Source organism: Homarus americanus, unplaced genomic scaffold (assembly GCF_018991925.1).
Source record: "Homarus americanus isolate GMGI-L3 unplaced genomic scaffold, GMGI_Hamer_2.0 scaffold56241, whole genome shotgun sequence".
Classification (NCBI taxonomy): domain Eukaryota; kingdom Metazoa; phylum Arthropoda; class Malacostraca; order Decapoda; family Nephropidae; genus Homarus; species Homarus americanus.
This window is the reverse complement of record NW_024740202.1, coordinates 4758863-4772053: the sequence shown is the minus strand read 5'-3', so window position 1 is coordinate 4772053 and position 13191 is coordinate 4758863. Positions and strand designations below refer to the sequence as shown.

The 13191-nt window shown below is 43.2% G+C and overlaps 1 protein-coding gene across 1 annotated transcript; it reads left to right on the top strand.

The window, feature by feature from the left end:
* The first annotated feature begins 3901 nt into the window (after positions 1–3901).
* Positions 3902–4764, top strand: LOC121875258 (serine/threonine-protein phosphatase CPPED1-like). Its single transcript, XM_042379718.1, has one exon. It carries the CDS (start codon positions 4102–4104, stop codon positions 4762–4764), a length of 663 nt encoding a protein of 220 aa, XP_042235652.1. The 5' UTR covers positions 3902–4101.
* Positions 4765–13191: the final 8427 nt, after the last annotated feature.

The window sequence follows — 13191 nt, the reverse complement described above, 5'->3', positions numbered from 1 at the left end:
CACAGAAGAAGGCAGAGCATTCCACAGTTTGGCTGTGTGAGGAAAGAAGGATGTATTATAACGGGTTATTCTAGTGTGACCGACATCCACAGAGAAACGGTGGGCACCGCGGGCAAGACGTGTGTTACGAGCCCACGGCCTTGCCGGCGGTACACAGGATGCCAAATCCACCGAAATATTGCCCGTTAAAGTACCTGTAAAGAAGAGAGTGAAGCAACATTGTAGCGAAGAGAAATGGAAGCGAGTTAATGAGACGAAATGCCTTTGATTCCACCCTATCTAACAGTTGGACAGAAGAAGAGCCACCCCAGATGTGAGAGCAGTACTCCAAGTTAGGACAGATGAATCCCTTATATACTTGAAGCAACTGGTCACTAGTGATGTAGCATCTATACAGCATTCCCAGGTTTGGGGAGGCAGCTTTAGCAATGTTGTAGATGTGTGGCTTCCATAACATATTAGAGGAGAATCACCAGCGCAAGATTGGATAGAATTAGTTGTAGTGTGAAGTAAATCATTGTTTAACAGAAGGAAGAGAGTAGATGAAAGAACAGAACCCTATGGGACACCACTATTGGCAGAGAAACAGCGAGAGATCGATTCCTCGACAACAACTGCCATGAATCGGCTCTCAAGGAAGCTAGAAATTAGAGAGCAAAGTGGGGGAGAAAGAGGAAATTTAGAAAGCAAAGACTTGTGTCATACCCTGTCAGATACTTTGGAGATGTCGAGGGCCACAGAGATAGTGAAGAAAATATATTAAGCGAGAGAGTGGTGACTAGTAACGATGTTAGTAAGCAAATAGATAAATTAAAACCTACCAAGTCACCAGTTCCCGACGACATATTTGCCAGAGTGTTAAAGGAATGTAAGGAAGTACTTAGTATGTCCTTAGCAAACTTGTTTAGCATGTCATTAAAAACCGGTGTAGTAACAGAATCCTGGAGGATAGCGAATGTGATTCTAATTTTCAAGAAGCGAAATAGATCACTATCCTCTAACTACCATACAATTACAGTAGTCTAACATCAATTGTGGGCAAATTACTGGAAGCAATAATTTCAAACTTAATTCGAAATCACTCCGAGAATCACAAATTGATCAATGATTCCTCTCATGGCTTCACAAATGGGTATTCATGTCTGACAAATCTATTATCATTCTTGTCAACTGTCTTCGAATCAGTGGATGATATACATGATTACGATATAGTTCACCCCGACTTTAGCACAGCCTTCGACAGAGTCCCACAAAGACTAACGCCCGGAGTTTTAAACACCCTCTTCCGTTGTAGAGGGTCGTCGTGTTCTCAACCCAGTTTTAAAAAAAAAAGGTCAAAGGACACCGCAGTACAGTACTTGGCGGTAAAAATAACTAATTCCAATAAAATAAATTAAATTTAGAATATTGGAATTAGTTCATTACGTTAAGTACTGTACTGCGGTGTCGACAGCTCAAAGTGGAGGAACATGGAATTGGAGGATATATTCTAAACTGGATTAGGGTGTGGTTACAGGACAGGAAACAGAGTCAGCAATAATAGCACTAAATCCAATTGGGGTAACGTCGCTCAGTACTTGGACCATTACTATACATAAACAACATAGATATAGGCGTAGACTGGAACATAAATAATTTGCTGACCAGACTAAAATAGAGCATATAATTGAATCTGACGAGGACTCCGAGACACTACAGAAAGATCTAAACAAATTTTTCGCATGGTCTAAAAACTAACAGATAAAATTTAGTGAGACAAATTTGAAGTACTTAGCCAAAAACATGTAAACAGAAACCAGATATCAGATGAACAACGTTGATATAGAAATCCGACTGAAATATTTGGGGTAATGATAAGTAGGAATCTTAAACCAAGACAACAATGTGTATTTGGTCGGAAAAAAAGCTAACCAAGTACTTGGGTTCAAATTAAGGAGTGTTAGTTACAAGACTAGCGAGGCTATTCTAAAACTATATCTTCCGCTTGTTTGACCTCACTTGGATTATGCAGTTCAGTTTTGGTCACCCGTACTACAGAATGGATATCGAATCCCAAGAAAGCATACATAGGAGGATGACAAGACTAAGTCTGGGCATTAGGAACCTTAAATATAGGAACAGACTAAAGCATCTGAATTTGCACTCCCTCAGGGACAGAGTAAAGGGCAATATGGTTGAGCTGTATAAATGGAAGTCAGGGTTAAACAAAGGTGATATATCGAAGGTAATTAAATTATCAACCAGAAGCGAACTCGTAGCAATGGTTTTAAATTAGACAAATTTAGATTTAGGCGTGAGATAGGTAAACACTGGTTTGGAAATAGAGTAGTGGATGAGTGGAACAAGTTACCGAACATCATCATTAACTCGAACACGCTGGATAGCTTCAAATATTTGTTGGACCAAGTGGGGAGTGAAGCCAGCGCGGGCTGGTGGCCGTCATGGGGTAGGGTGCTGGCGCCAGTACAAGCAACTTATCTTTAATTATTCACCTTTCGTTACTGGCAAATAAAATTGAGTCAGTTTTGTAATACATTAAAGACTAAATCATACACAATTTATGAAATAACAGGTCATGCATTGCTTCTCGTGACTCTGCATACATTACCTACAATCCAATGAACAAAACCAACTTATTATGGAATTGGCGACTCTTATAGTTTTTCTCTTTGTGTATATTAAACGTGTATTATTTTCTTGCTTAAGAATACCTTACTGCAGGGTAAATTTCACAGAGCTACTTTGATCAATAAAAAAAGATGATTGCTTAATGGGTCTGTGTCAGCGTCACGGCTGGCAGGTATTTATGTTGTGACGGGGCATTACTTCCTTTGGCACCCACAACAATCATCTTACAGCCAGGTGAACAGAGGCAACGGGTGTAAAAAGACCTGCCTAGTTTCTCGCCCTGCCCAGGGATCGAACTTGAGATCATTCTGTTGTGAGCCTTGAGAGCCGAGTGCACTACCATTGTGCTACAGAAATTTAGTTGTAACACTATTTAAAAAAAAAATCTTCAAACACCAGTGTTCTACTCCGATGATTCCTGCCAACCATTTACTGTCACATACTCATTCTATCTTACACCGCTGAGATAACGCAAACAAACTTTAAAAACTACTGGACAACTCTACGTACGGCGCACGTCATCGATCAAGGCAGCGACGATCACGAAACGAGTGAATGAAATTCATCCACTCCCCTCCATACTGGCTGTAACGTCACAAAAGAGCTCCGCGCTCATTGGTAGAGGGAAGGGCTGGTCGTCACATCCTCCCGCTATTAAAAGTCGGGATCGACTACACCATAACAAAAAGAAAAAATATCAAATCACAGAGAAACTTTTCACCTGACCGGCCATTTCATCTGGACTGTCAGTAACTCACCATCATATAACTCACTCATACCATAATTCATCCCAAATCAAACAACACCAAGAAGAAAGAAGACCACCAGAGTACCAAGAACAAGACCATAAGAATAACAAGAAAAGAAGAAACAAGACCATCAGATTAGTTGTACCATCAGAGTATTGGAGTAATGTGGCAAGAAAGAAGACTAAGAATAGAAGAAGAAACCTCAAGAAGAAGAAAGAAGACACCAGCTCCGGCCGAAATAGCCAAAAGGCGAAGTGGTCAGTAATCCCCAAACAAGGAAAAGTGCCGGCGTCACACAGAAGACAGTAGCAGCTTCTACTCCCACACCAGGCAAGGTTCCTGAGTGCGGTCTTAGAAACAACAGATCTTCACAACTCCACCTCATGGCTGCCACGACAAGTTCCCGGTGTCCCACGGGATCAAGTACTAGCTTGACCTAGCAACACGCCCCCGGGGAACACCTTCAATCATCTTAAGTAACTACTACACCATCTTTAAAAAGTAACTACTCAAGCAGATTCTATTTTTTGTAAGGAGTACTAGATCCGTCAAACCTCCCTCGTCAAGTTACAGCACCATCATAAAGTAATTTGTCAAGACGAGTTTACTTTTGTTAAGTAGTTACTAGACAAGTGACACTAGTCGTTCATCACCAAACATCATCAAACAGTCGAGCTCATCCTTCGAGAAACAACTTGACGGCAGTGGTCGTCGGTGAAGCAGTATGGAGGAGAACAAGTTCTTGGTGCTTGCACAGAACCGGCAGTTCTTGCCGTTCTTCGCGGAGGAGGAGAAGGAGTGGCAGGAGCCGTTCGTGTTCATCCAGGCGGCAGACACACAGTTCGGGATGCAGGAGAAGTACATAGAGAAGAAGGAGAACTATGGGTGGCAGCAGGAGATAAGGTGGTCGAGACAGATGGTGGAGGACGTGAATACCATGTTCCCGCGTCCCAAGTTCCTGGTGGTGTGTGGCGACCTGCTGGACGCCTGGCCCCACACAGAGGAGGAGATTCGTCGCCAGCAGGAGATCGACTTCAAGGAGGTATTCGCCGGCCTTGAAGTGCCCCTGGTGTGTGTGTGCGGCAACCATGACGTGGGCAACACACCCACTCCTGCCACCGTCAACCGCTACACCTCCTCCTTCGGCGACGACTACTTCAGCTTCTGGTGCGGCGGTGTGTTCTTCATCGTCCTCAACACACAGTTCTACGAGGATGCCTCCCAGTGTCCCCAGTTGGCGGAAGAGCAGGAGGCGTGGCTGGAGGAGCAGCTGGAGGTGGTGAAGAGGGAGAAACCACAGCATGCTGTCGTCTTCCAACACATCCCTCTCTTCCTCCACCACCCTGACGAGGACAAGGATTTAACTGCCGACTGGTTCGACAGTTAGATGACATCACGTCTTAAGAGTGAGAGAAACCCTCAACGTGGACTCACTCAATATTTATTAATTGATATGGTCAAAACCTGTAACGAAGAGACACTAGTTAACTACTGATTACATTCCATTACATGTATAAATTATACATCAGTTAGTAGATACATTATTCTGTATAGTTATTATCCAAATTGCTTTACAATATGCACTTATGTAGTTCCCAACACATCACCACAATACAAACAATCACTGTTCTTTCACTCACGCGTGCGGGCTTACAGCTCCACTTAACTCCTAGTATCACTCCAAGTAACTCTTGGTTATAGCTAGTGTGTGTACACTCAAAGGGGTTAGACGATACTGCCAGCTAGAGGTATCCCGAGCCCTATCGAAGTCGTACCAACACAAAGATTTGTTGTGCACCCACACACATCTGGAGAGATCACAGGTCGGGCGATCAGTTGAGAGGTCCTGCCGTATGTTATCGTCTGACTCATCATCGTCTCCTCGCTTAGTACACAACAACACTTTTCTCATTACTTTTATCACTCTCCCATATTTGCAATAACACTTCGTGCGAGGGCGGCGATAACACTAACCCCGTTGGGCACATGCCCAAAACTCAGAACATTAAACGGCGCGCTCGAGGAGACAGATCATGGTAACAGGTCGGAGAAACTAGCGGACAGCAGTGCGCACACGAACCTGACGGACGAAACCATCTTCACTAGCAATCGCTTCGACAACCCGACCAAGGGCCATTTGCCACGAGGAAGGGTTTCTCCGGTTGTGAGAACAAGATTGTTGACTTTGAAGTTACGAACAGGCTGAAGATGTTTTGCCGCTTGCGGAGAATCGGTAGGTATTCCTTGACCCTGGGTCCAACGAAGATTCTCCAGTATCTAAAAAGCGGTTACTCCTCGTGCTGCATCATCTGCCGGGTTCTGCTATGAGCTGACATGTCTCCATTGCCTCATGTCTGTGACTTCTCTTATAGCCGACACTGTTTGCAACAAAGGTGTGGAAGAGTTTCTCAGCGTTACCAATATACTTCAACACTATCATACTATCCGTCCAAAACACAGAGTCCGCTAGTGGTACACTGAGTTCATGTCGCACTGCCGTGGTATGGTTTGTTGGTTTAAAAGTGCTAGTCGGGCTCTGCCACACACAAAGAAACAGTCAATTCTTCCTTCCCGGTCTACAGTCCTCAGGTAGGTGACAACTGCATAAGCTGATTGTGAAGAGCCGCAGAAGTGATGCAACTGAGCAGAAACAGTGCGGCTCAGACCAACTTGTGTTTAACAGCATGGAATGTTTGAAGTCCTGCAGCAGTTTCAGGTCCGACAACCAACACTGCCACAAGACTAGGTTGTGGTCAAGAAGAGGTACGTCCCAATTTTCTTGTCTTCTGCACTCGTTCCGGAAGGTGATCTTTGCCTTGATGGTGAAAGGACAGATGAATCCCAGTGGGTCATAGACAGAGCTTACAATGCTTAGACGGGTGCTGCTTTTCCATGGGATAGTGCTGAGTACTCCTTTGTGATTACTTATCCATTTTGTAAGCTTGAATCCCCTTCTTAGCAAGAGTTCTTGCAGCTGGTGTGCCATGGAGATTGCTTCCTCAGTATCAGTAACAGACACAAGCAAGTCGTCCACAAAAAAGCTCTCTCTAGCTCTGGTGGTCGTTACTGGGAATTGTGAACCATATTCCTGGAAAGTTCTCTGCAATGCATAAGTAGCACAAGATGGACTCCACACCCCTCCAAAGATATGCACTGTCATTCGGTAGGCAGTTGGGGTTCCGACAGGTCTCCATTTTCCCACCGGAGGAATCTTAGAGCATCCCTGTGTTCAGAGTGCACTTTGACCTGCTTGAAGATTTCGAAAAATATCTGTAATAGAAGCAAAATGCTGTAGTACAGCTGCATAGCCAAACAATTGTGCATTTTATGATGAAAGCATTAACTTTGGCACAGATATAGAGTAATACATGGTGAATATTTTCAGATATGGAACCACAAGGAACTCAACCTCTGTGGGCGCCATATTGAATTCAAGATGGCCACTGTTCAGGATACGCTAAACTTTGTATTTCTGTTTTTACCGTTGCATATTTCATTCCAATGCATCAATATACATAATCCAGGTTACGAGAATCATTTGTGATAGTTTTTGAAGTTTATTACAATGAAAAAAAAAGTAAAAGCATTACACTGGAAATTAACATGCAAATTTTCCGAACTCCCAAAACTTAAAAAAAATCTGAACATTCGGCTATTGAGGCCGAATCTCTGTAGATATTTTGGCCTTAACAGCCACCTTCACATGCACAAAGTCCAGTGCATTTAAGTGCAGCTTTTTTGCACCTACACTTGCCACCGCAGTGTTTTCTGCAACCGCAAGAGATGAGCTCGTGGCATGACTTTGACACTTCAGAGAGTGTGGTCCAGAGTGGTTCCAGCTCATCACCCGACTTCATCCAACCCCAGTCACACGGTGATGGCAGACTGACAAACGCTATTGCGGCCTGTCCCCAGATATGTCCAGCCTGATAAGCAGCTCTTTATGTGCTGCTCCAGAGCTGCTCGTGTTGGTGGGAGCTGCTCCAGTGCTGCTCGTGTTGGTGGGAGCTGCTCCAGTGATCTTGATTTTCTTGAAAACAGTTTCTTTCTCAGCACGTTCACGTCACAGCATGTGCTCGTACGGTCATAGAGCAGCACGATGAATCTCTCCAGTGTCGACAGGACACCATCAGGCAGCTCACTTGGGGTGGAAGCCAGACTGAAGAAGGCGGTTGTCACTTCCGGAAATGCATTCCATGTGGCCCAGGCTGCCTTCTTGCTATGACCTGCAAAGGCAGATACCGTGTCACAGCCTGTTATTGTGTGAAACACTGGAAGAGCTCTCGACTTCTCAGGTCCCAGGGACTTTGCAATCTGATGTGCTGCTATGTAACGTCGACTCTTTCCTGTGCCAAAACTAAGCCATATTTCATCTAGTACCTCACTCCGTTCATTCGCTAGAGCAACTGCAAGGATGACAACATCTGTATCGACGGTACGAATGATTATTCGCCGATGACCACATTAAAAGGCATCAGCTGCATGAGCCATCATCCTAGTGTCTGCCTCTTCGTGGTTGCATGGTGCCAAGTTGGCAGTGTCCTTCCGGGGTGGAACAGTGAGTACCTGTTTCTTGTCTGTGACAACCAGCTGTTTACTTTTTTGGACAACCAACTGCATAACTGTTCTGACAGGAAACTGAAGAGTTCGTCTTTGTTGTCACTGTTGCGAATAAAGTTTTGCCAGTTGCTAGGTAGAGGACCAGAGGCAGTGACGCGTCTTCGAATGCCCTTGCCACGGTTACATCTTACTGTGATTCAATATAGGGAATGAATACAGCTGTGCTGTTTTCTTGAAATGTCCTACTGCCTCCTGGCTTTAACATTTCCACAACAGCAGGTGCATCGAGTATAAATGAGGTGAAATGTGGAGCGTCAGTGATCTTGTCAGCAAGCTGTTCAAGGGGTGTGAGTAAGTCGGCCTTCTTGCTGAAGTGGAGTTTCCCATTACTGGAAAGTGCTGGTGGATAGGCCCGGTTTTCATGCTTGAAGAATTCGTCCAAATCACCCTCTCTTGTTTGACAGGCTATGTAGAGCCTGGAGAAGAGTCCACAGTCGTCTTTTGCGAAGGCTAGTTGCTTCCTACTCCTAGTTGGAGACTTGGATTTCATAGAACTGAATAGTGTTAGCTTGTTGAGCTTAATAGTGTCACCAATAGGCTTAGACTTGTCTTCAAGGCGTTCTCTTACATATGAATGGAATTGTTCTCGTCCAAGCTTGACAACATTTTGCACACTCTTCACGGCTTCTGGACACAAGATTTCCTCTGTATGAAGAGCCATTAGGTCAGCACTTTCTTCTTCAAATGGGTTTCCCATTTCTTCCATGACAAGTGTAAGTGCTTTCACATCCTGAAGAAACTTGTCCTTCGTCGTGTTGGTTTGCTCAGCTTTCTGCAATGATTCAAATTCAGCAATAACCCGTGCTACTTCTGGACCTGCAACCATCCACCGTCGAAGTGCACTAGGGTCTCCAGTCAAACCGACTGCATCACCATCACCTTTGATGCAGGCATTGTTCTGCTCATGGGCCTGGTCTAGTGCCATTGCAGAAAAACGGCGGGTTGTCTTTATTGCAGTGAAATGTCTGTATGTATATTATGTATGTTGTATGTATACCATATATGTACTCTATATATACACATTATTTCTCTAGTCAGTAGCGTGTGGCAATGCCCGCTTCATGTCACCACACTCTTAGATAAATGTGCCAGGCGACATCTGGAAGCTGCTAGCATACCACTTACCACATGTCGTCTGAGAGGTCAGAGTGAGGTCATTTGACCCATATAGGAGTGTAAGGACTACCCGCGCTTGTAAGCACACTCCTGTATATTTCCGTTAATAAGAACCTACAGAACTCTACAGGTGTTTATGTTCGCCCCTGTAGTTAGAACCAAGTAAGAACATAAGAACATAAGAATGGAGGAAACTGCAGCGGGCCTATTGGCCCATACTGGGCAGTCCCGTTTACACCCAACCCCTATTGCTCATATAAGCATCCAACCAATGTTTGAAGCTATTCAGCGTATTCGAGTTAATGATGATATTTGGAAACTTGTTCCATTCATCCACTACTCTGTTTCCAAACCAGTGTTTACCTATTTCACGCCTAAATCTAAATTTGTCTAATATAAAACCATTGTTACGAGTTCGCTCCTGGTTGGATAGTTTGAGTACCTTTGTAATGTCCCCTTTGTTTAGCCCTGCCTTCCACTTATACACCTCTATCAGGTCGCCCCTCGCTCTACGTCTCTCGAGGGAGTGCAAATTAAGATGCTTTAATGCCCGGGATTAGTCTTGTCATTCTCCTCTAAATTCTTTCCAAGGATTCTATATCCATTCTGTAATACGGTGACCAGAACTGAACTGCGTAATCCAGGTGTGGTCTCACAAGAGCAAGATACAGTTTTAGGATGACCTCGCTAGTCTTGTAACTAACACTCCTTTGTATGAACCCAAGTACTTTATTAGCCTTGTTACGAGCAAAAACACATTGTTTACTTGGCTTAAGGTTCCTACTTATCATTACTCCTAAATCTCTCTCGCAGTCGGATTTCTCTATGGCATCGTTGTTCATCTGGTATCTGGTTTCCCTGTTTACATCTCCTATACTGAATACTTTACATTTGTCCACGTTGAATTTCATCTGCCATTTTTCAGACCATTCGAAAAATTTGTTTAGATCTTCCTGTAGTTTTGCTGAGTCCTTGTCGGATTTAATAACACGTCCTATTTTAGTGTCATCAGCAAATTTACTTATGTTGCTGTCTATGCCGATATCTATGTCGTTTATGTATATAATAAATAATAATGGTCCAAGTACTGAGCCTTGGGGAACTCCACTTGTGACGTTGCTCCAATGGGACTTAGTGCCGTTAATGCTCACTCCCTGTTTCCTGTCCTGTAACCACGCCCTAATCCATTTAAGGATGTTACCTTTGATGCCATGAGCTTCTACCTTTCTAATTAGTCTTTCGTGGGGGACTCTGTCGAAGGCTTTGCTAAAGTCGAGATATACCACATCATAATTGTGCCCCTCGTCCACCGATTCGAAAACTGATGAAAAGAACGTTAATAGATTAGTTAGACAAGAACGTCCGCTTGTGAAGCCATGCTGGGAATCATTGATCAATCTGTGCTTCTCCAGGTGATTTCGAATAGAGTTTGAAATGAGTGCTTCCAGTAATTTGCCTACTATTGATGTTAGACTGATTGGGCGGTAGTTAGAGGATAGTGATCTATCCCCCTTCTTGAAAATCGGTATTACATTCGCTATCCTCCAGGATTCTGGTACTACACCTGTTTTTAAGGACATGTTAAACAACTTTGCTAAGGGCATACTAAGCTCTTCCTTACATTCCTTTAATACTCTGGCAAATATCTCATCGGGACCAGGTGACTTATTAGGCTTTAGTTTGTCTATTTGCTTACTAACATCGTTACTAGTCACTACTATCTTGCTTAATTTGTTTTCTTCACTATCTCTGAATAGAATCGGTGCCTCGGGTATCATGTTTAAATTTTCGGTGGTGAAAACTGTTGAAAAATATTTATTCAAATTATTGCTCATTTCTCTGTCGTTATCAGTGAGCTCGCCGGTGTCTGACCGTATTGGTCTCCAATGTCCAGCTTGAAACTTTGCAGCCACATGAGAATGCTTGTTCGAGAGCTCTGTCATGTCCTTCGGGTGAACTGGAACCCACCGAGAATAATGAGTATTAGACGATCTCACAGGACTAAGACAGTAACGTGGTGAAACATGATTTTTTTTCCTGGATCCGCCCCTGATTTATAGCGGCCACTCAAATCCAGTATCGAGTGGTTCCATATCTAAAAATGTTTATATACCAGTACTCCATCGCTGTGCCAAATTTGGTGCTTTCATCATTAAATGCACAATTGTTATGAAAATTGTAGCTATGCCGCTCCACTACTGCTCCCTTTCCCTCTGAAAATTCAAGCCATGGTTGTCCACTATACCAGGATAATGAATATTCACGCTTAAAGTTATTATACTGCTTTGGGTTGAAAGTAGCAGGCTTATTTGCACCGGCTCATCATTAATTCCTCCAAGATCTGAATTGTTTGCACTCTGTGTGTTTCTCATGGTGTTTTGAAGATCTCAACTTCTGCTGAGATCCACTATCACTGGCACTAGCTGAGTCACGAACAGGAGAAAAATTGACATAGCTGACTTGCTTCTGTTTGTGATGCTATGCTGAAAAACATAGACTACAGTCTAATTATGTATTGCATTCCTTATATTACACAAAGACAAACGTATTATGTTACTTGTAAGTACTGATCGGCAAATGGAGAAAAAACACTTAGAAAACAAAACGGACTTAATTTACGTCTCCAACATATTCACCTTACTTGTACGTAATTATAATTATGAATACAGGAAAACACTTGGTATCTGTAATTACAAACAAAATGGACCTACTTTACGTCACCATCATTGCCACCTAGTTGCAAGAATTGATGACTATGTACACAGAAAAACACTTGACACAAGCTAAAACAAACCTAATTTTCATGATCACGGTGACCTCCATCTCACCCGCAAGAACTCAGAATGATATACCCAGAAAAACACTTGGTACCTGAAGTAAACAATACGAACCTAATATACCGGGTCACAGACAGCGACTGAGTAACTGTTCAGTGTTCAGGTGGCGACAAGGAGAGCAGGGCGTTCACACACAGGCTAAGACCGGGATATCTAAAGGGGGAGTCATACAGTGTGGAACTCTTTCCACGAAGCATCACGGCCAACATCAACAACCACTTTGTCTCGCTGATTAACTCAGTGAGTCATCCCTCAACATTTCTTGTAGCATTAATTACAACAAAGAACTTTGGATTTTACTTCGCATATTAGAATTTAAAAAAACACGACTCATAAAAAAGTATCTGTTGACTTGCAGTCAGTTTTGGAACTGGGGAGGCAACGGCGAAAATGGGGTAATGCCCCCCCCCCCCTCGTGGAGATGGGCATGCAAATCGATCGGCCCGACCTTATGGGTAACTGAAAATCAAAGGGTTTTCTTGAAACAATGTCGGTGTAGGGAACGAACTAACTAATATCGACAACCAATAAGTGATATTTTAAGAAGAACTTAATGTCAGTCACAAGGAAAATTCCATTTAAGTCCCAGATTTCAGAAAGGAAAAACCTTGATAGATTGAAAAGGCAGCCGAGGGAAGGGGGACTACGTTTGGGAGTGAATTACATGACCTCCTGGGAAGTGATAAATAACGTAACCTCACATAATGTACCCACAAAGGGTGACATAGCTTTACCTGGTGACCTGACACCGTTAACGTCACAAAATATGACCACCGAGGGTCACCTGACCACGAGATATGAGGTTGACGAGTTCCATAACAATTTAAATAATGAGTTACTTAGTGCACAAAGACAGAACATACCATACAGAAACTCCGATCAAAATGAAATAACAATGACCCCAAATGGATAAATAATTATTTGAAGAATATTATTGGACAAAGGAAGGCTATAGGTAGGAGAAGGAATTGTTTACCTCCGAGATTATTATAAGGCATTGGCCAGTGGGATTAAGACGGAGATAAGAAAAATCAAAGATGAATAATGAACTGAAGGTAGCAAGGGAGGCGAAGTCAAACCCCAACGGATTCTTCCAAATATATCAAACTAAAACTCGAGACAAAATTGGACCAATATTCAGATACCGGCGAGCTAACTGATAACGACGGAGAAATGAGCATTAATCTAAACATATTTTTCACCATTTTTTACAACCGAAAATTTGAACATAATACCCGAGG

Bases quoted from the DNA above. Each gene is read 5' to 3' on its own strand.
- LOC121875258 (XM_042379718.1), top strand. From the start codon at position 4,102: ATGGAGGAGAACAAGTTCTTGGTGCTTGCACAGAACCGGCAGTTCTTG.